This window comes from Callithrix jacchus, chromosome 5, assembly GCF_049354715.1.
Source record: "Callithrix jacchus isolate 240 chromosome 5, calJac240_pri, whole genome shotgun sequence".
In the NCBI taxonomy this organism is placed as follows: domain Eukaryota; kingdom Metazoa; phylum Chordata; class Mammalia; order Primates; family Cebidae; genus Callithrix; species Callithrix jacchus.
Genome location: NC_133506.1, coordinates 21,058,808 through 21,085,874, shown reverse-complemented (window position 1 = coordinate 21,085,874; position 27,067 = coordinate 21,058,808). Strand labels below are relative to the sequence as shown.

The following is a 27,067-nucleotide window of genomic DNA, read 5'->3' as shown; positions in this document are numbered from 1 at the left end:
AAAACTCTCGACTAAATTTTTCTAATAACTGAGCACTGAGTAGGTAACACAAAAAGTACATATGAAAGATGTGTATTGTATAGAAATATTTACAAATAGTACTTGTAAAATAAGCCATTCCACTTCAAGAAAAAAGAAGACACCAGTCACCAGTTTGTAGGTCACAAAAGAGAGGAGCAAGTAACATTTCAGGTATTAGACAAAAAAAAATAGAAATATAATTTTGATCACATCACCTTGTTCCCCATGGAGGACTTTCAAGTTTAAAACAGCATAAGGCGAAAGAAACACACAGAGCAGTTGTAAACCACTATAAAGCTCATACTGGGAAGCAGAACTAAATATACAGTACCTTGTTGGAGGATAACTATGTCAGGTGTTATTCTATTCAACGTATTCTCTTCTGATTTGGGGAACATTTACTACAGGTTGAGTAGTCCTAATGCAAAAATTCAAAATCCAAAACGTTCCAAAATCTGAAGCTTTTTGAGCAACAACATGATGCTCAAAGGAAATGCTCACTGGAACATTTTGAATTCTGAAAAAGAGATGCTTAACCAGTAAGTATAATCCAAACAATCCAAAACCCCAAACACTTCTGGTCCCATGCATTTCAGATAAGCGATACTCAACCTGTAGCCATTTAAAAGAAGAAAAAACTGCTGAAATATTTAATACCAGGTGCTTATAAACAAAAAAAATTACCGAGACCCAAACATGAAGAAGCACATAGCCTTAAGTAAGAAAAGGGACCAGAATTCTGTTCCCCTGATTTCTAGCCCTGCATTCTTTTCATTACACAGCACTCTCTTCTCTTTCAATGATGTCTTTTCTTTTTCTTTTTTTTTTTTTTTTGAGATGGAGTTTTGCTCCTGTTGCCCAGGCTGGAATGCAATGGCACAATCTGGGCTCACCACAACCTCCACCTCCTGGGTTCAAGCTATTCTTCTGCCTCAGCCCCGCAAGTAGCTGGGATTACAGGCATACACCACTGTGCCCCGCTAATTTTGTATTTTTAGTAGAGACAGGGTTTCTCCATATTGGTCAGGCTGGTCTCGTACTACCGACCTCAGGTAATCCACCTGCCTCAGCCTCCCAAAGTGCTGGGATTACAGGCGTGAGCAACCGCGCCCAGCCTCAATGCTGTCTTAATCAGACCATTCTTTTTTTTTTTCTTTGTACAAGATTTTATTAAAGGCCTTTTCAGAGCAACATCCAAACTCCAGAATACAGCTGCCAAGGAGGCCCTGTTACGCTGTGGGGACTGCCTGGTGCATGGCAGGCGGCTCTAGCTTCCTACCCTTCTGTTCCAAGATGGGGGAGGTGGGCAGTATCTCATCTTTGGGTTCCACGATGTTCACGTGGTCAGGCAGGGGCTTCTTAGGGCCAATCTTACCAGATGGGAATCAGACCATTCTTAAAACAAGTTGCCATCACAGAAGACACTGGGCAGACAGGTCAGATATGCACATCCCAATCAGCTTGTCCAATGACCCCATTAGAGTTTGGGGTAGAGCCACTACCCCAACGTCATACGTTTCCAGGATATGTAAGGTTCAAAAGAACCCACATCTTTTCATTCCCAATCCCATATGCTTTGCCTTCGTAGAAAAACAAAGTTCTGTCTAAAACCTAAATCTTCAGGTCAATATGTTCTTTTCACCAACACCAAAGCCTAATCTTTCCCTTAAGATTTTATCCCTAAGAATTCCATGCTAATCTTTATTTTCTGGGTCCATAGTACCCTGTATAGTTCCATCAATCTAAAACCAAACCAGTGAAATTAGCATGTTCCAAGTCCATCTCATAAAGTCATCTTTCTCAACTGTTAAGTACCCTAAGAAGTACCCTGTTTGTCTAAACCTCACATTAATACCAATGAGTGTGAATTCAAAGAAAAGCATATTAAACATCCATTAAATCTATTATGTTATTTTTAGAAGCTTTTTCATGTACCTTTTTAATCATTAAAATTGCCTTTATATTCTAACATAATCTAGACTCTAATCAAATCATAAAGACTTTGGGATTAAATTCTGCCATACAAATACTTTACATATAACACACCAAAAAAATATATTCCTCTCTAAAATAGTGAGAAATGTTCTTTGGTTTTTCTATTTTTCCTAATATACTCTCTTTTGACTATATCCAATCCTTAAAATAACAATAAGGAAATCCATTAAAAATGAACTTAAAGCAAACTCAAAGGGCCACACCCCCAAATCAGCAAATCTCTAATAGCATTTACTCCAAGAGCTATCACAGAATAGAAATTAAAAAAAAAAGACCTGCAAAAAAAAAGTATCATATTATAAATGTGGAATATTTCAGAATACAAATTATGTTAATATATTTTCCTAAGTTTAAAAAACACCACGGGTTACTAAAAACAATTAAATTACAACCAAGCAATAATTTCAAATAGCAAAATAGTAATCTCTTTATTGAATGCCAATTATTCATTTCTGTCAACAATTGTCCTGCAGGAGTCATAAATAAATGGGAACAGTATCTACCTAAAAAATGTTCCGAGAAACTTACCATCATTTTGGCTCTTGCCCTTCACCTCCTCCTTCCACGATAGAATGGTGTTCAGGGGAACATAGTCTCTTAGGTATTCTTTGCGCCTCTCCTCTACGGTCATCTTCAGTAAACGTTCTTGCAAAATAAAAGCAGAATCTCCATTTGTATTTAACGTTTAAACATGGGAATTACTTTTATACTTTAAGTATTAACCAAGTTAAACTAACAAAAGACTTGATACAGTTCTAAACAACACAATGCAAATGCAGTGACTATATTTAAATGTTAAAAAACGTTAAATTTCATATTACCAGGGGAGAAAAAAATCAAAGCCTGATGAAGATTCTCTTGTGATAGTCCAAGAAAGAACTCATTTACGCTTTCAATCAACATCTACAGTCTACTATATGCCAGGTGATATGCTGGATAACTGATATGGTTTGGATATATATCACCTGAAATCTTATGTTGAAATGTAATCCCCAATGTTGGACGTGGTACCTGGTGGGACGTGACTGAGTCATGGGGACAGATCCCTCATGATTTGGTGCTGCCCTCAAGGTAGTGAGTTTTCGTAAGCTCTGGTTGTTTAAAAGTGTGTGGCACCTCCCCCCACCCTTTCTTGCTACTGTTCTTGCCATGTGAAGTGCCTGCTCCTGCTTCCTCTTCCCCTGTAAGTAAAAGTTCCCTGAGGCCTCCCAGAAAACCTAACAGATGCCAATGCTATCCTTGTATTGCCTGCAGAACTGTAAGCCTGTTAAACTTATTTTTTTAAGAAATTGCTCAGCCTTAGGTATTTTCTTTATAGCAACTGCAAGAACAGCCTAATGCAGTAAGATACAAAATATTATCTATATAAATAACATGCTAAGACAGGTATGTACAAATAGTAAGAGCACAAAAAAGGCAACCACCAAGATAATTCCTCAATTGCACCCTCCATTTTCTTACAGCTTTGTGTAGCTGATATAAGAATTGCTTTAAATATATATATGTATCTTAATTATAAAATGAAAATATTTTAGAAATTACATCTGAGAATTAATTGCAGCCGATGCCATTTATAAAGAACTCACTATGTGCCAGGTACTTCACATGTAAATCTCATTAAAATAATCTTCCTAATAACTTATAAAATTGATAGTATTATTATCCCAATTTTGCAGATAGGGAAATGAAGCACAGCAAAGTAATTTGCCCAAAGCAAGAGAGCTTTCAGGAAGCGCAAATTAAAATTCAGACAGACATTTCCATTAGTCAAAGACTACACCCTATGTTATTTATTCCATTGTACTGCACTACTCTCTCAGGAAAACGCCCCCAAAAAGGTAACATGTATGCTGATTTATGGAGGACAGGAAGAGTGTTGCATGAAGAAGTAAAAAGAACATTTCAGACTAACAAAACAATGTAAACAAAGGAGATATGAATACTATAACTAAATGAAACTGCAAGATATGGTATGAGAAGAGGAATGGCCACAGAAGTGGAAAGTAGCCAGAACAAAGTGAAACAAAACTGTACAGGGATTTGTACACCCTAGGAAGCAGTTTAACCTTTATCCTATAGACTACTAATATTGAAAGTTGATGATGCATTATCCCAGATGGTATATAAAACAACCCACTAGGACACAGGAAAACATGTAAAAAGTTCTATTTATATTTGTTTTTAACCTAAACAAGGAAGAAATATTTACCAATATTCAATGGATAAACTGACACTGACATTCTCACTCTGTGTCAGTTGTCATGTCTCACATATTGTACCAACGGTCTCCACAATAGAGAGAGAGACACAGTTATTTATCATACTCTCCAATTCTCTTTTAGTGTATCACAAGGTACTGAAATTTAGGTAAATGGATTTAGGGATAGTTAGTATCTAGTTTAAGGTAATTGAACCTTACAAAATAACCACTTTAAAAGATTATTTCACAGAAATAAACTGCAGAAGTATTAATGTAAGCACAAGTGAAAATAGGGAACCAATATTTTTCCCACTCCTTAACTAAAACTTCAGCCACATTAGGAGACCAAAAATAAAGATAGTCTTTTTTTTTTCTGAGACGAAGTCTCACTCTGTTGCCCAGGCTGGAGAGCAGTGGCACAATCTCGGCTCACTGCAACTGCTGCCTCCCAGGTTCAAGGGATTCTCCTGCTTCATCTTCCTGAACAGCTGACACCACAGGCACGTGCCACCAGGCCCAGCTAATTTTTGTATTTTTTAGTAGAAACAGGGTTTCATCATACTGGACAGGATGGTTTCAAACTCCTGACCTCATGATCCACCTGCCTCAGCCACCCAAAGTGCTGGGATTGGCCGGGCACGGTGGCTCACACCTGTAATCCCAGCACTTTGGGAGGCCAAAGCGGGTGGATCACGAGGTCAAGAGATCGAGACCATCCTGGTCAACACGGTGAAACCCCGTCTCTACTAAAAATACAAAAAATTAGCTGGGCACGGTGGCGCGTGCCTGTAATCCCAGCTACTCAGGAGGCTGAGGCAGGAGAATTGCCTGAACCCAGGAGGCGGAGGTTGCGGTGAGCCAAGATGCACCATTGCCCTCCAGCCTGGGTAACAAGAGCGAAACTCCGCCTCAAAAAAATAAATAAATAAAGTGCTGGGATTACAAGCATGAGCCAATGCGCCTGGCCAAAATAAGATATCTTAATCAGAGGTGACATATTCACAAAAATTGAGTTTAAAGTACCTATAGGACACTCAAGAAGTTGAAATCAAGAATCTGAAAACTTGAAGAGTGGTCTAGCCTAGCGATTTTAGAAATTATAACCTAAACTTCTAGTCCTAAATTAAAAAGAAGAAGGAACGGAAGGGAGCATCAAACCTCAAAACACAGTATTTAGGAAGTGGGCAGAAACAGGAAAACAATACAATAAATCTTAGTTGTCACCAGGGGTACAAGTTCCTAGTAATGTGAAAACATTCAGGAAACAGTTTTAATCAAAATTCTAGAAAAAGGGAAATACCGTCAACTACTACAGGAAGGTCAGAAAAAGTGAAAAATTACTTAGCCATTAACCTGCTTTTATCAATGTGGTTACCAACAGCATGGAAAAGAGGAAATGTGGTTAACAGAGAGCCCTGTTTGGGTTCTAATGTAAATCGTGCAAATCTGTGTGATCTTGGGTAAGTTACTTAACCTCTTTATGTTTCAGTTTCCCTTTGAGGTAAGTAGGTAGGTATCATTCCCAACTTAAAGATAAGAAAACTAAAAACAATGTCAAATAACTTACCTAATATCCCACAGCTAGTTAAGTGCAGTATAAGTAGGATTCAAACCCAGACAACTGGTATTTAAAGCTCTTAACCTTACAATATTCTACCTTATACAGTTTCCTACCTCATAGGGTAGTTGTGAGAATTAAATAAGATAATCCATGTAAATGACTAAGACTAGTACTGAGCACATAAATAGGGCTTAAATATTAACTATTCTTATATTAAAACTATCATGATTGTCACTACTGAATGACTTCAGAAACATTAGTTTCATTAGAATGTAATGGAAATCCAGGAGACTATGAAGGACTGAGCAAAAGAAGTAAAGTGAGAACAGCAACTCCAAGGTGAAGCGCTATGAAAGAAAAGCAACTCTAGCCCTGGTGCAGTGGCTCACACCTGTAATCCAAGCACTTTGGAGGCCAAGGCGGGCGGATCACCTGAGGTTGGGAGTTCAAGACCAGCCTGACCAACATGGTGAAACCGGGCCTTTAAAAAAAAAAGAAAGGAAGAAAGAAAAGTGACTCTAAGGTAGAAGACATCCAAGCACTGTTACAGGCAATAGAGAAGAACCTGAAGACACCAAGAAATTAAACATATCCAAGAAAGAATACATGATGGTGTTAAGAACTCAAAGAATACAAGATAGGGGATAAAGAGTGCAAGCAGAAAGGTTAATTTTACACACAAGGAAGAAAAGTGCTTCTTCTAAGAACAAAGCCAAAAGGACATGTAAAGGAACAGACCAATGAGACTACAGAAGAGGATGTTAGGGCTGTTCACATTACATGGCATTTATTTTCTCTTTGAATTAAAAAGACAATGTCAACTGTTTAGTATGGGGGATAGGGTCTTGGGAGAATAAGAAAATTTAGAATTATCACACAAAGACAGAAAAGGGAGATGACTAGCAGTATGCCAAAGCAGTACTAAAAAAGCTCAGATCACAAATAAAAATTATTACAATATTACTGAGCAGGTAAAAAGACATTATGAAGCAACTTACAGTTTCTGTAAATGTCAAAAGGTATACACAGAAATGCAACCGGGCCTCTGTTGCTCCATTTATTTAAAAGTTGACGTGTCAACACTTACAACAAAAACGAGATCAATTTAAGACAAAACAATGAAATAAGTTGCAATACTTGAAAATGCACATTAAATGTTTCTGAATTAGGACTCAAAATACTAAATCAAAAATGCTTATTTAAACTTATGTGATCTTTAGAACTCCTTAATTGTTTAAACAATGAAACATACTGAAGGCCACAAATACATATGCAGTTTTTGGTCATTTCATAAAACTTTTCTTTAAAGAATGCTTCACCTTTACAATGAATCCTTTCTCTGTGAACCAAGCACATAAGTAGGCAGACCTACTTATTAAATGGTATACTGAGTTAAAAATATGTTTATAGAATGCCTTGACATTTCAATGAGGTAAGTAAGCCTTCCTTTAGCTTTAAAGGACAGCTGCAAAAATACTATATCCAGCTCCCCAGTGGGATGAAAGGAAAAAGGTCACGCATCCCATCAGCTTCTCTAATACTAACTGTGGTAGTAGAAATCCTTAGCTCCTCCTTGGGGGTATAATATATATTTTATATTTAAATATTCAAAACATAGACATCCTGAAAAAAAAAAAAAAAACATTGAGACATGCATTAAATTCTTCAAATCACTGTAATCTTTTCTTTTAACATTAAATTTCAGGCTAAAATAAATTAGTTTTAGATAATTACTTTGTTAACTGCCTTATTTAATTGTGCATTTGCTTGCTTAGAAAAAAATTGGTTATATCTTCTCCATTATTAAAAGAAATAGGAGAAAAGAAATCAAGACATTACAAAACATTCTTAAATGCCTGCTGGTCACAGTCCAACTGTGTAGATGCTAAACGAAGGAAACATTATAACGGTATTATTACTTGAGGAACATTGTTTTTCTATTACCACAGAAAAATAGTTAAGTACTCACTGTAATTTCATCAATGATTCATGTTAGTGAAAACAATGTCTATGTCTTCCACTGTTTCACCCTCATGGTCATCAATAATACAAAGCTAACATTTCAACATCATCAATAAATATGGGCATAAATGATTTTTCAATGCTCACAAGGTAAATCCTTATTGAAGGGGTGTTGAAACTAAAGTAACTACTACTGAAAAAACGAAGCAAAATTATTTTACGCTACTATATCAGGCTATTATTCTCGACAGCATTTGTTTTATGACACCAGAAGTGTTAGCTCTCTATATGCCCATAATTATTAAAACATAATGAAATAATTTAACTTTCAATATTTTAAAGACCATTTTAATTGTGTTGTTCAGTTATGTTAACTCTTCCTGCAGTAAATTAAAAAAATAAAAATCCCTTCCTCATGCCTTTGTTCATGCAATGTGGGAGCAGATCAAGGATTCCTTTTACACATTAATTCTCTTTCTTACCTCCACTGTTTGGCTTTCATGTTCACAAAGGCCACGACTTGCAATAAAAATCTACAGGTCTTAACGAAATATTAACAAGGAAATCAACTTTCTACCTAGTCACCCTATATCCTTCTGAAACGATGAGGTACCCAGGAGAAATGTGCACTACTACCCTCAACAGACCTCACCCTTGCTATACAGGTTTTAGTGTATTTCAACAATAGGAGTGTAAGTTGTTGCAACATTTCTGAAAATAGCTAAAGAATGAAAAGCAAAGGGATGTGAAAAGGACGGTGAAAAAACGCCAGAGACACTCCAGGTAGAATATTATCTAACTGTGATAGGGTAAGGGGGAGAACTTGAGAGGAGAGGCTGGATCGCACACTTCAGTTTCTTAAAGAATCAGTGCCACTGTCAACCTAGTGGATTTGGATAAACCTTCACATGCACAAAATTCAGAGTGACATTAGTCACACAATCTTACTCCGAGCAACTTCAGCCCATGAATGGGGATGGAACACAGAGAAACACACTGTTGGGAGAAAAGCTCATTCAGACTTCCCTGAAGGCATCTATCCTTACGGGCAACACGCTCGTTTTAGGGCTACCCTAGAGTTCCAGGTTTCAAAAAGTCATGCAGCGGCGTTGAAGGAGGGAGACCCAGACAAGGGGTAAACACCCGATGGTAAGGACACTTTGCCATTTGAGGGCTGGGGGGACAGGGGCGAAGAGGAAAGGAATGAGGGTGCAGAGAGGGAGGGCTCAGAGGCACAGCGGTAGCTGCAGCCTGAGCGCCCGCCGGCGGGCACGTGTCCTCGGGACACCCGGACCGACAGTACCCAAGTCCCAGCTGCGAGGCACAGGAACTTGTGCCGCCCCGGGACTGCCCACCTCGGGGTCCCCGCTGAGAGGAGCAACGCGAACGCAGCACCGCCTCGGGAGAAGGTGACCGAGCAACGAGGGCGGCAGAGAGGGGCGTGCGCCCACACGTGCGCGAGCTGCAGGTGCCCGGGGGCGGCGCGTGCACGCCGGAGTGCGCGCGCGTGTGCGCGTGTGTACACACGGACATGGGAGGGAGGCGGCACCGGCCGGGAGGGCGCGAGGCGGGAGCTCGGGCGGAGGGCGCCGCGGCACACACACAGCCTGACCCCCGCCCCCACCCCAACCCCCACCGCCCGCACCCCCAGAACTCGACGGGCCTGTTACCTTTCTCCTCTCTCCACACCTTTTTCTTCTTGTTGCTGGGGTACATGTTGCCGTGGGGGTGGCTGGCTTTAAGCTGCAAGTTCCCCAGGCTCACGGGCAAACAGGGTGTGTGTGGAGTGGGAGGGGCGGGAGGGGGCACTCGGGAGGGAAAAAGTGAAAGAGGCTCCGCTTCCTGCGCTGCTCGCCGCTCGTCGCTCTCCAGTCGCCGCCCTCCTCCCTCAGCCCGCGCTTGGCTCCGGCTCCCACCCGCCTCAGCCCCGCGGCCGCCGCCACAGCAGCACCTCAGAGCCTGTCAACTAGGTCACGCCTCGCGCTAACCTAACACCCGCGTAGGCCCCGCCTCCCAGCCTCTAGGCAACGCCGCCTCCCATTGGCTGCACTGCCCGCCGCTCTCCGCGTTCTAGCCAAGGCGCGCCCCAACTTGGGCCCCAGGGCGCACGCGCAGGCGCAGGCTCGGGCCCGACGCGGAGGACGTTAGGGAGCTGGAGGGGGCGGAGCCAGGGAGCGCGAGGGCCGGAGCTGGCCTCGCGACGGAGGCGGGGCATGAAGCTGACGCCTAGGAGGAGCAGGAGGTGGACCGCGCTTTCCGCTGGCCTCTTGGAAGACTTGAGGGCGTGGCCTAGAAGGCCAGGTGAGAAAGTGGGCATAAGCCGCCGCAGGGACTTGGAGGATGTACTAGTGGGAGGTGAAGACTTGGAGGCGTGGCCTGTAGGGCCAGGTGCGCGAGCGGGCAAAAGCCGCCTCAGGGATTTGGAGGATGTACTAGCGGGAGGAGGCCAAGAGTCAACACGAATTGTCCGTGCTCACAACTACTGCCCCGTTGGTGAGGATTTTCACCAGTTAATCTGATGTTGTCTTCTGGGTGGGCAAATAAAAAAGACCAAAAGAAGTGAAAGTGTTGGGAAATGGTTCCACACCGTATGCAGTTGGCTCCTCAAACTTGTAGTGAAAATTACAAATTTCATTGGAATTTGGTGAAGTTTAGAAAGAACAAATGTAGACTGGGATACTCAAGACAGTTTTCAGAACCAAGAAGTTGTGGACAAACAAAATGTCCTATTAGAAACACGTCTTGGCCGGGCGCGGTGGCTCAAGCCTGTAATCCCAGCACTTTGGGAGGCCGAGGAGGGTGGATCACGAGGTCAAGAGATCGAGACCATCCTGGTCAACATGGTGAAACCCCGTCTCTACTAAAAATACAAAAAAATAGCTGGGCATGGTGACGCGTGCCTGTAATCCCAGCTACTCAGGAGGCTGAGGCAGGAGAATTGGCTGAACCCAGGAGGTGGAGCTTGCGGTGAGCCGAGATCGCGCCATTGCACTCCAGCCTGGGTAACAAGAGTGAAACTCCGTCTCAAAAAAAAAAAAGAAACATGTCTTACATCAAAAGAAATCCAAATGCTTGTTAAACAGAGCCAAATTGGCTTACTTTATTCTTCCAATTGTGTAAAGTTGAAACGCATGTCCAAAAAGCTGGCTTGATTCTGGATAATACTAACCTGGCAGGTTCTGCAAATCCAGTTTCACTGAAGTCCACCACAAGAGTAGGGTGACCTATAATTTAGAAGTTTGGTACCCTCTCCCCAAATGTATTGTGATTCTATATATCAGGTCATCTTCAACACTAATTGAGTAGATGTGGTAAATCCACATCTATTTGGCAATTTCGGTACTGTGTTATATGTACTGGGCAAATAATTATTTGGAACACATTTTTTAAAAATAGAAGAGAAAAGGAAGAAAGGAGGAGGCCCCAATAAGAATTGTAAAGAATGGAATATTTTTAGTAGTTGGACACTCACCTGAGGATGATTCACAACATGGTAAGGTAATTTTTGTGTTTTGGTTTTTTTGAGACAGAGTTTCACTCTTGTCATTCAGGCTGGAGGGCAATGGCTCCATCTCAGGTCACTGCAACCTCCACCTGCCAGGTTTGAGCAATTCTCCTGCCTCAGGCTTCAGAGTAGCTGGAATTACAGCCATGTGCCACCAAGCCTGGCTAATTTTGTATTTTCTTGTAAACATGGGATTTCATCATGTTGGCCAGGCTGGTTTTGAACTCCTAACCTCAAGTGATCCCAAAGTGCTGGGATTACAGGCGTGAGTCACCATGCCCAGCCTATTTTTCTTTTAATGCTGTGAAATACATAAAAAATGAATTTGGGAGAAATAAAGAAGGCTTCAAGAAGGAAGTGACATTTGAGCTAGTAATAAAAATATGTACTTATTTATTGGCACTAGAAATAGAAAGAGGTCTTTGATTCAAGACATTACCAAGGAAGAATAAATAAAACCTGATAATGAAATCGATTTTGAGAAAAAGGTGAGGAGAAAAGCATTTCATAGGATGGGTAAGGTGGCAAATAGCAATATTAATATTAAGCAATACAGGAGCAGTTGCAGATTTTGTAGGAAGGATATTGACTTCTTCTATAGAAATGTGGAAAGTGCTGGGCACAGTAGCTCATGCCTGTAATCCCAGCACTTTGGGAGGCTGAGGCAGGTGGATCACAGTATCAGGAGTTTGAGACCAACCTGACCAACTTAGTGAAACCCCATCTCTACTAAAAATGCAAAAAATTATCCAGGTGAGGTGGCAGACACCTGTAATCCCAGCTACTCAGGAGGCTGAGGCAGGGGAATCACTTGAAACCGGGAGGTGGAGATGGCAGTGAGCGGAGATTGTGCCACTGCACTCCAGCCTGGACAACAAGTGCGAGACTCTGTCTCAAAAACAGTATGCAGAGGGCATTTGTTCCAGCATTTAGTATTAATGACTCTGACAAAATACCATTATCATTCAAAAGGGTTAAATATTTAACATCCCTAAAGTACCTGAAATGTGCCTTGTACGAAACTGAACTCATGCTCCTTCTCCCAGTTTTCCCTATCTCTTTGAATGGCTCCATTACCCATTTAGTTGAAAAATCTAGAAACTTAAGCACCATCCCTAATACCTCTTGTAACTTCACTCTCAGATGGAATGGGTTGCCATACCCACACAATTTTATTGAGTAGTCTGTATAAGTCTGGAATCACTCTACTTTACAATAGCATTGCAGTAAACTCAGTCTGAATTTAACTGGACTATTGCAAAGACTTCCTAAGTGGCATTCATGCCACTTTTGCACCTTTGTACTCTTCTGTCCATTGTCTACACTGCATCTAGGGATATCTTGTCATGAGTGATCACATCTTCTCACTTCTGTAAGTCATTCAATGACTTTCTGGTGGTCTGTGCTATGGACTGATATGTGCCTCCAAAATTTGTACGTTGAACCCCTAATGTCCAATGTGACTCAATCTGGAGATAAGGTCTTAGGAAGTAATTAAGGTTAAATCAAGTCATAAGAGTGAATGAGGCTAACAGGACTGAGGCCTTATAAGAAGAAGGAGATCTCTTGCACCCTCTCCCCCCATCCCCTTTCCCTGCCATGTGAAGACACAGCAAGAAGGTAGCCATCTGCAAGCAAGAAGAAGGCCCTCACCAGAACCCTGGTCTCAGATTTCTAGCCATCAGAACAGTGAGAAAATTAGCTTCTGCTGTGTAAAGTCACCCAGTCTATATTATTTTGTTGTAGTAGCCTATGCTGACTAATACAGTCTTTTTATAACAATTAAATTATTAAGAATGGAGTGACTATCACCTACTAATCCAGCCTTATTTTATACTATGCTCCACTGCCACCCCTGTTCCCCAGTCTCTGGTTCCAGCCATACCAAACCATAGAGCGTTTCATGTTCTGGAACACCACATAACCTTTCAACGTGTTTGTTGCAACACTTGGGACATGATTTATTTAGTTGACCCACTCTCATTCTTCATATTACAGCTTAAACATCACTCCCTAGCAAAGCCTTCCCTGACTCTGACCCACCTGCCCTTTGTCCTGTTTCCTCTTTTATGCCTTCATTGATCATTGATTTTCCTATAAAGCAGTTTGGGTTTGTTGTTGTTTTGAGATGGAGTCTCATTCTGTCGCTCAGGCTGGAGTGCAGTGGTGTAATCTCTGCTCACTGCAACCTCCACCCGCCAGGCCCCCGTCCCCAGGATTCAAGCTCTTCTCATGCCTCAGCCTCCTAAGTAGCTGGGGCTACAGGCGCCCAATACCACAGCTGGCTAATTTTTGCGTTTTTAGTAGAGACAGGGTTTTGCCGTGTTGGCCAGCCTGGTCTCCAACTACTGGCCTCAAGTGATCCACCTGCCTCAGGCTCCCAAAGAGCTGGGATTACAGGCGTGAGCTGCCATGCCTGGCAGACATTAAGGATCTTGAGAGAGAAAGAGATTGTCCCAAATCATGTTGGTGGGTCCTAAATGTAATCACAAGTATCTTTATAAGAGGAGGACAAAAGGAGACTAAACTACAGAAGGCAAGTGATAACTTAGCAGAGACTGAAATGATGTGGCCACAAATCAAGGAATGCTGGCAGCCACTTAGAAGCTGAACATTTCCAGGCCAAGAATGAATTCTTCCCTGGAGCCTCCAAAAGGAGCTAGCCCTGTCTTTGATTTTAGCCCTGTAAGAATCATTTTGGAATTCTTGTCTCTAGAGCTATGAGAGAATAAATTTCTGTTGTTTTAACCCATGAAGTTTGTGGTAATGTTTTACCACAGCAACGGGAAACTAATAAAAAAAGTAAAATTGTAAATTCAAGACAATAAAATGTCTATTTCTGAAGTAATTACCTGGACATGCTTTAAAAGTTGGATACTTTTTGTAGGCGTAATTTCTCAACTAGCTCTGTGCATTGGATATTTTTAATATTTGTATGTTTTCCCTAAATATTCATTTTGGTTTATTGTAGCTTTAAAGGTATCCACTTGTGAAATGTCTGTACTATGTTGAGGTATATAAAGGCATTTTTAAACAGTCTTTGTTTGCCTTTGTTCCAGTAAATTCTCAGCAGTTTCTAACTTAAAAATAGGATAAAGGTTTTCATCCAGATTGGGAACAAAGCAGAGTTGGCCCATTGTTTCTTGTCCACCATAGCCTAGAGATGTCAGCTTAAAGGATGATGTCAGATCAGTTCAGGTACTTAATTGTGTTTTTACATAAATGTAGTTCATATCTCTAGAGGCAACATAAAAATAATAACTTCCAGCACCTCTGAACAAAGTCGAATATGTGGACACATACAAGTTGGATTTCTGGTCCCTTCGTTTCATATTAGAGAGTCACCCCTACTTATTCTAGCCTACCCCTTGTCTTCAGCCAGAGGAATAGCAGTGGATCATTCCCACAGCCTACATTCTCCAGCAGCTGCCTTCATTCCAGCTTGAAAGGAATTCCCTGGCAGCCCATTGGCCCAAGAGTAAGGAAATGGTTGCTTAGCAACTGACTCCTGCCCCTCCACAGCCCTGAGAAGAGGAGCTCTTGGGCCAATCACCTAGTTTCTGCCTGTGCTACAGTAAAGAGGAGCTGCTTGAGAGAAGATGAAGCCCTTGTCTCTGTTAATAGGGATATTGATAATTCTTGGGGCCACAATTAAAAGTAAGTCTTTTGTCCTTACAGTTTTTTATGAGGGTCTTTTCTCTTTGCTCAAGCAGCAATAAGGACAGAAGCCAATTAAAAGATTAGAAGTAACTTTACTATATCCCTGACACCATTTTTGTACAAGTACTTTAAAACATCCAGTAAGAAGAATAGATGGTAACGATACTCTCGCTTGGGACAATGCATAGGAAGGGTTGGGGGAATGGGGACAGAACAAATCTCTGAGAAAAGCACTACAGTAATTGTTATAAAGCAGGGATATTTAGGATGAGTTGTTAAGTGTTATTAAATCTAGAATATTATGAAGGTCTAGTTCCAAGACTTTAAAGGAAAAATATGGAATTCAAAGAGTGTGAAAGATCTATAAATGTTCTTTTAAAATATTTACACAATAACAATTTCAAAGTTTCAATGTTTCCTAAATACTTACTATCTGAAAATGGAAGTTATTTTCCAATCTTGTTTCTTTGGCCATTTTTTTTAGTTACTTCTTACCCAATCCTGATATCATAATGTGCTCATGATAATTTCATAGTTGTGTATGCTAGATCTAACCACTAGACAACCATTCTTTGGTCCCTGGTTGTCTAGTGGTTAGAATTCGGCATTCTCACTGCCATGGCCCAGGTTCAATTCCCTGTCAAAGAAAAAGAAAAAATATTTGGATTTATCCCAGAAATGTAAAATTGGTTTACCATCCATAAATTAATATGACCCAATCACATCAATGTAATAAAAGACGAAGATCACATGGTCATTCTAATCCAGTAAAAGCATTTGACAAAATTCAACACCCTTTGTGATAAAAACATGTGACAAACTAAGAATAGAAGGAAACTTTATTACCCTAATACAAGATATCAAAAAACCAAAAGCTACTATATTTAATGGTGAAAGACTGGATGCTTTACTCCTAACATCAGGAATAAGACAAGGATGTCCATTTTGCCATTTCTATTAAACATTGTTCTAGAAGTTCTAGCCATGGTAGTTACACAAGAAGCACAAGTATCATGTCATCTGTGAATACAGATCATTTTAATTATTTCTTTCCAGGCATCAAGCTTGGAAAGAAAGAAGTAAAATCTGTATTCACAGATGACATGATCTAATATATAGAAAATCCTATGGAATCAACTACAAAACTATTAGAACTAGTAAGTGAGTTCCACAACACTACAGGATAAAAGATCGATATGCAAAAATCAATTCTATTTCTACACATTAGCATTGAGCAAACCAAAAATGAAATTAAGAAAGTAACTTTATAAATATCAAAAATGAATTACTTAAGAATAAATTTTACCAAAATAGGGCAAAACTGGTACTCTAATAACCAGAAAAACTGTTTAAAGAAGTTAAAGAAGACCTCACTAAATAAAAAGACTTTCTCCCAGCTACTGGGGAGGCTGAGGCAGGAGAATTGCTTGAAACTGGGGGGCGGAGGTTGCAGTGAGCCGAGATTGTGCCACTGCACTCCAGCCTGGCGCCTGGCAACAGAGCGAGACTCTGTCTCAAAAAAAATAATAAAAATAAAAATAAAAAGACTTCCCATGTTTATGGATTGGAAAACTTAATATTGGTAAGATGGCAATACTGTCCAATTGATCTATAGATTCAACACATGATTTATTTATTTATTTATTTATTTAGAGGTGCAGTTTTGCTCTTTTTGGCCAGGCTGGAGTGCAATGACTCAATCTTGGCTCACTGCAACCTCTGCTTCCCAGGTTCAAGCAATTCTCCTGCCTCAGCCTCCCGACTAGCTGGGATTACACGTGTCCACCACCATGTCCAGCTAATTTTTTTTTATTTTTAGTAGACATGGGGTTTCACCTTGTTGATCAGGCTGCTCTTAAACTTCTGACCTCACGTGATCCACCTGTGTGGGCCTTCCGAAGTGCTGGGATTACAGGTGTGAGCCACTGTGCCCAGCCTTCAACACAATCTTTATCAAAAAATCCCAGATGACTTCTTTTCAAAAATTGGCAGACTGATCTTAAAATCCATATGGAAAAAAATGTTCTTGAAAAAGAAGAATGAAGTTGGAGGACTCACATTTCCCAATTTCAAAACTTACTACAAAGCTATAGTAATCAAGACAGTATGGTACTGGCATGAAAATAGACATATAGGATTGCTGGAACAGAATTGAGAGTTTTACAAGTAAACTGTCGCACTTATCGTCAATTGATTTTTGGCAAAGTTGCCATGAAAACTCCATGTGGAAGGTGCAGGGGGAGATAATCTCTCCAACAAATGGTGCTGGGACAACTGAATAACCACATGCAAAAAATGAATTTGAAAAAAATTAAATAAAACAATTTTTAAAGGCTAGACACAATGGTTCATATCTGTAATCCCAGAACTTTGGGAGGCCAAGGCAGAAGGATCGCTTAAGGCCAGAACTTTGAGACCAGCCTGGTCAACATAGCGAGAACCTCATTTCTTTAAAATTAAATTAAATTAAAAATAAAGATTCATAAAGAATGAATTTGTTCCCCTGCCTCATACCTCATATACACAAATTAATTTAAAATGGATCAAAAAGACCTACACGTATAACTAAAGCTTTAAAACACTTAGAAGAAAACATAGGCATAAATCTTTCTAATTTTGAATTAAGCAATGATTTCCTAGCCACCAAAAGCACAAGCAAAAAAGGAAAAAGCAAACTGGATATCAAAATCAAAAACTCTTCTGCTCTGAAGGATATCATCAAGAACCTGAAACGACAACCCACAGAATGAGAGAACAATCTTGCAACTCATATGTCTGATGAGAGTTCAGTATTCAGATTATACAAAGAACCTTACAATTCATCAACAAAATGCCAAACCAATTTAAAAGTGGACAAAGGAATTGAATAGACATTTTTACAAAGAAGATGAACAAATGACCAACCACATGAAAGATATGCAACATCATTGGTCATAAGGGAAATGAAAACGAAAAGCACAATTAGTTATCACATCACACCCACTAGGATGGCTATAATCAGAAAACAGGAAATTATTAAATTTTGGCGAGGATGTAGAGAAAGAGAAACCACACATTGCTTGTGGGAATATAAAATGGTATACTCATTGTGGAAAACAGTGTGATGGTTCCTTAAAAAGTGAAACATAGATTTATTAAGTTAGTGCAAAAGTAATGTGGTTTGGGCATTAAAAGTATGGAGAAAACCACAATTACTTTTGCAGCAACCTATACAATGTGACCTATTAATTCCACTACTAGGTATATACCCAAGATAAATTAAAACATAATGTTCATACAGAAATTTGTGCACAAATATGTACAGAAGCATTATTCATTGTAGTTTAAAGATGGAAGCAATCCAAATATTGACCAGCAAATAAGTAAATAAACAAATTATGGTATATGCATTGGAATATACATACACTGAATGGAATATTACTCAGTCTTAAAAAAGAATGAGGGACTGATATGTGTTACAACTTGGATGAACCTCAAAAACAGTTGTGCTGTTTGAGAGAAGTAAGACAGAAGGCTGCATACTGTATGATTCTTATTTCATGAAATATCTGAAACAGGCAAATTCATAAAGATGGAAAGCAGATTACTGGGTTAGGGGATGGCAGATGAGAGAATGAGGAGTGACTGCTTAATGGGTACAAAGTGTACTTCTGGGATGATGAAGTTTTGAAACTGTAGAAAGGTGATAGCTGTACAACACTGTGGGTGCACTAAATATCACTTAATTGCACACTTTAAAAAGGGGCAATTGTATGTTATATGGATTTCACCTCAAATTTTTTTTAATATGTTGCAATGCTTTGGAAAACCATCTGGCAATTCCTCAAAAGGTTAAACATAAAGTTACTATATGATCTAATAGTTCCATTTCTAGATTTATGTCCAAGAAAATTGAAAACATATTTCCACACAAAAACATATACATAAATGTTAGCATTATTCACAATAGTCAAAAAGTAGAATTACCTCAAGTGTTCAACAACTGATCAATGGATCAATAAAATGTTGTCTAGCCATACAATAGAATACTCAGCAAAAACAAGAAACAAAGTACAATATGAATAACCTTGAATACATGCCAAGCAAAACAAGGTAGACACAGGGCTAAGCGCAGTGGCTCATGCCTGGAATCCCAGCACTTTGGGAGGCCAAGGTGGGCAAGTCATGAGATCAAGAGATTGAAACCATCCTGGCCAACATCATAAAACACTGTCTCTACTAAAAATACAAAACTAGCCGGGCGTGATGGCGGGTGCCTGCAGTCTCAGCTACTCGGGAGGGTGAGGCAGGAGAATTGCTTGAACCTGGGAAGGGAGGTTGCAGTGAGCCGAGACAGTGCCACTACACTCCAGCCTGGCGACAAAGCGAGACTCTGTCTCAAAAAAAAAAAGAAGAAGGTAGACACAAATGGCCACATATCATGCAACTTCCTAGGTATGAAATGTCCCAAATAAGCAAAAACTCAGAGACTGAAAGTCGATTACTTTCAGTAATGGGGAGATGATGACTAAGGGATGGAGGATTTCTTTTTGGAGTAATGAAAAATGTTCTGTGATTGTGGGATGTTTGTGAAAATTTGTGTTTATCCTAAAGGCCATTGAATTGTAGAGGGAAAAAATAAATCTTTAATAAAAGTTATGTGCCAGGAGCATTGGGATAAGAATATCTAAGAACAGTACTTATCCTTGAGCAGCTTAGAGTCTTGAAGAGAAAAACCAAAATAACAAATGAATAAATTGTTAAGTGTTGTAGATAATAAAACAGAAGCATTTACAGGGTATGGTAGGGCACAGAATGAGGAAGAGGTCAGTTCTACCAGTGAGTGGAGTAGTCAGAAAGGCTTCGTAAAGGAAATGGCGTAGACCAAATCTAGAAAGACTAGTGGGTGTTCACCAAGCAGGCAAGGGAGAACAAGAACATTTCAGGCCATAAAAAAAGGAACAAAGACACAGAGGAATGAAAGAGCATGGTCTATAAATAAGTATATCAGTTTTCTGTGGTATAGGATATTAGTAGCAACTTATGAAGTTGAAGTGGTAGACAGGGACTTTATGTGACAGGCTATGAAGTTTGGGCTTTATCCTGGGAGCAATGGGATAGTCATTTCAGGTTTACTTCTTGAAGAACATGAATAGAATTATGCCTTAGAAAAATGAATTTGAGAGTAGAATAGCACTACTAGAGGTGAGGAAGGGTTGGGGGAGAGGGGATATCCAACAGTTCATTAAACAGATACAAAAGTATGGCCAAATGAGGAATAAGTTCTAGGGTTCTATAGCGCTATAGGGTGACTGTATTTAACAACAATTTATCATATATTTTCAAATAGCTGGAAGAGCAGGTTTTGAATGTTCCAGACACAAAAACATGACAAACTTTTGAATTGAGAAACATACTAATATTACCCTGATTTGGTCATTACACATTGTATATATGTATCAAAATATCATACTGTGCTCCATAAATGTGTATTACTATATATTAATTAAAACAATAAGAAAAGCAAACAATATTTAATGGCAAAAAAAAGCAAATATTTAATGTCCTTAGCAAAAAAGAAAGAAGAGAGAGGAGGGGAGCGGGGGAAAGGGGAGAGAAAGAGCAAGAGAGAGAGAGAGACTTTGGCAGGAGAGGGGGAGAGAAAGAGCGAGAGCAAGAGAGAGAGAGAGAGAGAGAACTTTGGCAGGAGAGGAGAAGAGAAAGAGAGAGAGAGAGAGAGACTTTGGCAGGAGAGGGTTGAATGTCACTATATAACTCTGGCGACAGTGTAACCAGTAGACTATTGAATAGTCCAAACAAGAAACAATGAAGACTTAAACTGTAGCAACAGCAGTGGGAACTGAGAGGAGTTGATGGATATCAAGGCTAGACAGAATATTATTACAGAAGTCTAAGGTGAGAGAGTGCTAAGAGCATGTGAACTGCCAGCAATGGCAAATGCCAGCGAGAACAGGGAAATTAGAGTCAGCAAGTGACCACAAAATTTAATAGCTTGAAAATTTTTATGTTTCCAGGACAGCTTTAGTGGAGAAGCATGGACAGAAACCTGATTTCAAGGCCAGGCTCAGTGGCTCATGCCTGTAATCCCAGCACTTTGGGAAGCTAAGGTGGGCGGATCACTTGAGGTCAGGAGTTCGAGACCAGCCTGGCCAACATGGCAAAACCTTGTGTCTACTAAAAATACAAAAATTAGCCGGGCGTGGTGGCACACGCCTGTAATCTCAGTTACTCAGGAGGCTGAGGCAGGAGAATCACGTGAACCCAGGAGGCAGAGGTTACACTGAGCTTAGATCGTGCCACTGCACTCAAGCCTGGGTGACAGAGTGAGACGCCGTCTCAAAAAAAAAAAGAAAAAAGAAAAAAGAAAGGATGCTGATTTCAATTGGTAGAAGTGAACATAAAGAGAGAAAATAGAAATATAATGATTATACAGAGTTCTTCCTAGATTGTGGAAGTTTTCAGGGTTAGACTCTAGTTTTCACTAGATCATTCATTAACTGTGGTTTATAGAGACCCAGGGAAGTAGTTAGTGGGAGAGAAGACGGTTAGTTTTAAAAGCTAGTGCTGGCTTGGCATGGTGGCTCATGCCTGTAATCTCACCACTTTGGGAGGCTGACGTGGGCAGATCACCTGAGGTCGGGAGTTCAAGAGCAGCCTGACCAACATGGGAAAACCCTGTTTCTATTAAAACTACAAAATTAGCCAGGTGTGGTGGCACATGCTTGTAAATAAATAACCCCAGCTACTCAGGAGGCTGAGGCAGGAGAATCACTTGAACCTGGAAGGCGGAGGTTGCGGTGAGGTTGCGGTGAGCTGAGATTGTGCCATTGCACTCCAGCCTCAGCAATAAGAGCGACACTCCATCTCAAAAAAAAAAGAAAAGAAAAAAAAGCTAGTGCTAAAAGACCTAAGATTCACACATAAAATTAGCCCTTAACCTCACTTTTTTCTCTCTCTCTGCCCCTCTACCCTATTTCGCAAGGCAAAACAGACAGGTGTACCCCTTTTCATTCAGATACACCTTGCAAACTTGCGTGTTGCCTTTTTTTTCACTTGATACTCATTTTATTTTGATTTTACCTATATAAAATTATTGAGGGGGACATAACTATGCAATTGTCCCTGACCCTACATTCACCTAAGGAAATTCTTGAAAAGTTACTGAGATTGTTTTTCTCTTTTGGTAAATCCTCAGAATAAAATAGTTGAAGATGATGGAAAGAATGAACAGTTCATTTATCCCAAAGTATATGGCTTAGAAAAATGGAAGGAAAGCTAATCATGTGGTTTTTCTCTCTTCACTCTATCAACTCAGCTGCTCCTTTAAGGTAGTGTAAAATATATCACTGAGGCAGAGAAAAGGCATTGCCAGGAGTTCTGCCTCTAGATCATCCAGGGTCCAAGGTTTCCTCTCTCCCACCTATTTTCTTTGTTTTCTATCTATTTCTTTTCTTTCTTAATTATTTATTTAGATCTCTCTTAGAAACAGTTTTTCTTTTTTTAATTTTTTTGTTTACAATGATAGAATTTGCTACTGTCTTGGAATATACTTTTTTTTTTTTCTTTTTGAGGCAGTCTCATGCTGTCTCCTGGGCTGGAGTGCAGTGGCACAATCATGACTCACTGCAGGCTCGACTTCCCAGGCTCAAGCATTCCTCCCACCTCAGCCTTCCAAGTTGCTGGGACCACATGCATGCACCACCATCATGCCAGTCTAATTTTTCTATTTTTTGTAGAGATGAGGTCTTGCTATGTTGTCCAGGCTGGTCTCGAAATCCTGGGCTCAAACAATCCTCCTACCTCAGCCTCCCAAAATGCTGGGATTAAAGGCATGAGCCACCAAGTCACCATGGCTGGCCCCATCTACTTCTTTCTAGTTAGACTGCTTTTTTTTTTTTTTTTTTTGAGACGGAGTCTCACTCTGTCACCCCGGCTAGAGTGCAGTGGCGAAATCTCGGCTCACTGCAACCTCTGCCTCCCGGGTTCAAGTCATTCTCCAGCCTCAGCCTCCCAAATAGCTGGGATTACAGTCGCCTGCCACTACGCCTGGCTAATTTTTGTGTTTTTATTAGAGACTCGGTTTCACCATGTTCGCCAGGCTGGTCTCGAACTCCTGACGTCAGGTGATCCACCCACCTCCGCCTTCCAAAGTGCTGGGATTACAGGAGTAAGCCACTGCAACCAACCGTCTTTCTAGTAATAACTTCTATCATACACTTCTGTGATTAGAAAAGCAAAGCAAAACAACAACTCTCTCTCTGACACTCACCTACCAGTAGCTCTCTATCCCAGTTCAAAAGGACATGTAGCTCAACAATCTCACACTAATCAGAAGCCAGAAAGCAGTTGCCTCACAATCATGTCTAGGTCCCTGTCTGGTCCAGAAAGAGGGCACATAAAGACCAAGCCTTGGCCATGTTGCAGAGGAAGCTGAGCCTAAGCAGTACAAGCAGGCAATATCCTACTGCCTCAGAAATCTTGTTTCTACCAGTGCTATTTTGAATAACCTATGGAATCAGGGATTTCTAAATTACCTTTGATTTCATTAGGTTCTTTTATATTGTACCTTTAACCAGGGAAAAGATAAACTGCAAGTATCTGCTTGTATCGTGTATATATATACAACATTTTCTTTGAAAAGAAGCAGGAGAGAGCAGGTGTTATGATAGGATTGATGACTGCAAGAGAGAAGTTTGATAACTGTGTTATGTGAGGAATCAGTAAAAAAGCACATTTCTCTTTTGTGAGTTTCCTGAAAGTTATAAGGCTTTTTCACATCTTCATATCTTAGATTTATCTGAATGGTTTCTAATTTTGTAGTTTATTTTTCATTGACAAATATTAATTGCATATTTATAGGGCACAATGTGATGTTTTGATATATGTATATGTTATGCAATGATTAAGTCAACCTAATTAACATATCCATCCCTTCATATACATACCATTTTTTTGTGCTGAAAACATTTGAAATCTACTGTTTTAGTAATTTTGAAATACAGAATACCTTATTAACTATAGTAACCTTGCTATGCAACATCTAAAACTTATTCTTCCTATCTAATTGAAACTGCACTCTGACCAAACTCTCCCCATCCCCCATACCACCCTCCCCAGCCTCTGGTAACAATCATTCTACTCTCTATTTCTCTTCTTTTTTTTTTTTTTTTGAGATGGAGTTTCGCTCTTGTTGCCCAGGCTGGAGTGCAATGGCATGATCTTGGCTCACTGCAACCTCTGCCTCCCAAGTTCAAGTGATTCTCCTGTCTCAGCCTCCCGAATAGCTGAGATTACAGGTGCACACCACCAGGCCCAGCTAATTTTGTATTTTTAGTAGAGACAGAGTTTCACCATGTTGGCCAGGCTGCTCTCAAACTCCTGACCTCAGGTGATCCACCTGCCTAGGCCTCCCAAAGTGCTAGGATTACAGGTGTGAGCCACCATGCCCGGCCTCTACTCTCTATTTCTATGAGTTTCGACTCTTTAGATTCCACATATAAGTGAGATAAGGAAATATTTGTCTCTCTTCCTGGCTTATTTCATTTAGCACAATGTACTCCAGGTTAATCCACATTGTAGCAAATAGCATGATTTCCTTCTTTACAGGGCTGAATAATATTTCATCGTGTATATATATACAACATTTTCTTTGTCCATTCATCCACTGATGGACACTTATGTTGTTTCTGTATCTTGACTATTGTAAATAATGCTGTAATGAACATGGGCATGCAGACATCTCTTCAACATACTGATTTCAAATCCTTTGGATATATACCTAGAAGAGGGATTGCTGGATCATATGCCAATTCTATTTTTTTATTTTTTTGAGGAATCTCTGTCTATATTTTTTGACATAATAGCTGTACCAATTTACATTCCCACCCACAGTGTACAAGATTTCCCTTTTCTCTGGCCAGCTGTGGTGGCTCACACCTGTAATCCCAGCACTCTGGGAGGCCAAGGCGGGCAGATAACCTGAGGTCAGGAGTTCAAGACCAGCCTGGCCAACATAGTGAAACCCCATCTCTACTAAAAGTTAAAAAATTAGTCAGATATGATGGCACGTGCCTGTAGTCCCACCTACTTGGGAGGCTTAGGCAGGAGAATTGCTTGAACCCAGGAGGTGGAGGTTGCAGTGAGCCAAGACTGCACAACTGTACAACAGCCTGGGCAACAGAGTGAGACTCTGTCTCAAAAAAGATTTCCCTTTTCTCCACATCCTTACCAACACTTACCATCTTTCATCTTGTTTGTGACAAGTATGAGGTGGTATCTTGTTGTCATTTTAATTTGCATTTTTCTGGTAATTAGTGATATTGAACATTTTCTCCTATATCTGCTGGCCATTTATATGTCTTCTTTCTAGAAATGTCTGTTCAGGTCCTTTGACAATTTTTTATCAAGTTATTTGTTTTCTTGCTATTAAGTTGAATTTCTTATATATTTTAGATATTAGTCCTTTATCATATGTGTGGTTTGCAAATATTTTCTCCCAATTCATGAGTTGTCTGTTCAATCTGTTGTTTTCTTTCTTGTGCAGATTTTTAGTTTGATGCAATTCTATTTGTCTATTTTCGCTTTTGTTGTTAGTGCTTTTTGGGGTTATATTTAAGAAATCACTACTGGCCAGGCACAGAGGCTCATGCCTGTAATCTCAGCCCTTTGGGAAGCCAAGGTGGGCAGATCACAAAGTGAAGAGATCAAGACCATCCTGGCCAACATGGTGAAACCCTGTCTCTACTAAAAATACAAAAATTAACTGGGCGTGGTGGCACATGCCTGTAGTCCCAGCTACTCAGAAGGCTGAGGCAGGAGAATCACTTGAACCTGGGAGGCAGAGGCTGCAGTGAGTTGACATAGCACCACTGCACTCCAGCCTGGATGACAGAAAAACAAAACAAAACAAAAAAGAAATCACTCTCTACCAGTTATAGCCCTCTGCCCAGGCCAATGTTGTGAAGCTTTTCCTCTATATTTCTTTTTTAGTAGTTTTAGAGTTTCTGGTCTTATGTTTAAGCCTGTTTAAATTTGTTTGAAATGACAAAGTGACTGGATTTATTTGTAAGTAACTAGGTTCAATTTTCTTTCATTGTGCCAATATGTGGCCTAACCCAGAGATTAAGTGCCACTTTCAGGAAAATAAAGTTATAGTTTTGTACAACCTTGAATGTATGTCTTATGAATATTTTTTCTTGGTTTTAGTTGATATATAATCATTGCACATATTAATGGGATGCAGAGTGATACTTCAGTACATATATACAATGTGTAATCAAATCAGAGTTATTAACATAGCCATCACCTCAAACATTTATCATTTCTTTGTGTTGTGAACATTCAAAATCTTCTCTTCTAGCTTTTCCAAAATATGCAATATGTTATTAACCATATTTATCCTACAGTACCATAGAATACTAGAACTTATTTCTCCCATCTAGCTGTATTGTTACATTAACCAACTTCTCCCTATCCTCCCCTCTTCCTATCCTTTTATTCTCTAATAACCACAATTCTATTCTATTATTTATATGAGCTCAATTCTTTCAGCTTCCACATGAGTGAGAAAATGTGATATTTGTCTTTCTGTGCCTGACATTTCACTTAGCATTATGTCCTGTGGGCTAATCCATGTTGCACAAATGACATGATTGCATTTTTTCTTTTGTTTCTTTTATTTATTTATTTTTTTCAGGCTGAGTCTCACTCTGTTACCCAGTCTGGAGTGCAGTTGCCCGATCTCAGCATCCTATCTTCAAGCGATTCTCATGCCCCAGCCTCCTGAGTATCTGGAATCACAGGCGTGCACAATCACGCCTAGCTAATTTTTGTATTCTTAGTATAGACTGGGTTTTGCCATTTTGGCCAGGCTGGTCTCAAATTCCTGGCCTCAAGTGATCCACCCACCTCAGCCTCCCGAAGTGCTAGGATTACAGGCGTGAGCCATCACGCCTGCTGACTTCATTGTTTTTCATCAATTTCATTCTTTTTCATGGCTGAATAAAGAATGAAAGTTCATTGTGTATATATACACAAATTTTTTAATCCATTTATCTGTTGATGAATATTTAAGTCAATTTCATATCTTGGTTATTGTGAATAGTGCTGAAATAGACATGGGAGTTTAGGTATCTCTTCAATATGCTGATTTCCTTTTCTTTGG

The 27,067-nt window shown here is 40.0% G+C and overlaps 2 protein-coding genes and 1 pseudogene across 33 annotated transcripts in view; 1 reads left to right on the top strand and 2 right to left on the bottom strand.

Moving 5' to 3' along the window:
- LOC128932245 (aminoacyl tRNA synthase complex-interacting multifunctional protein 1 pseudogene) overlaps positions 1 to 2,664 on the bottom strand; it is a 177,310-nt pseudogene extending 174,646 nt beyond the window's left edge. Inside the window, exon 1 of the transcript XR_013535128.1 lies at positions 2,545 to 2,664. The product of XR_013535128.1 is annotated as an aminoacyl tRNA synthase complex-interacting multifunctional protein 1 pseudogene (transcript). The remainder of the gene's footprint in view (positions 1 to 2,544) is intronic.
- Positions 1 to 9,703, bottom strand: part of MACROD2 (mono-ADP ribosylhydrolase 2) — a 2,068,485-nt gene extending 2,058,782 nt beyond the window's left edge. For all 6 annotated transcript variants that reach the window (XM_078371386.1, XM_078371387.1, XM_078371388.1 and 3 more), the window contains exons 1-2: positions 9,410 to 9,703; positions 2,545 to 2,661 (exon numbers count right to left, since the gene is read on the bottom strand). In XM_078371386.1, the coding sequence (XP_078227512.1) occupies positions 2,545 to 2,661; positions 9,410 to 9,455 (163 nt within the window). In that variant the 5' untranslated portion in view covers positions 9,456 to 9,703. The remainder of the gene's footprint in view (positions 1 to 2,544; positions 2,662 to 9,409) is intronic.
- A 184-nt stretch (positions 9,704 to 9,887) lies between these two features.
- Positions 9,888 to 27,067, top strand: part of SEL1L2 (SEL1L2 adaptor subunit of SYVN1 ubiquitin ligase) — a 149,088-nt gene continuing 131,908 nt past the window's right edge. For 18 of the 26 annotated variants that reach the window (XM_035302847.3, XM_035302853.3, XM_035302850.3 and 15 more), the window contains exon 1: positions 9,888 to 10,040. In XM_035302847.3, the coding sequence (XP_035158738.1) occupies positions 9,953 to 10,040 (88 nt within the window). In that variant the 5' untranslated portion in view covers positions 9,888 to 9,952. Of the gene's footprint in view, positions 10,041 to 14,736; positions 14,902 to 27,067 lie in introns of those variants that run through there. The other 8 variants (XM_054256898.2, XM_035302855.3, XM_035302840.3 and 5 more) reach the window with 2 other exon arrangements.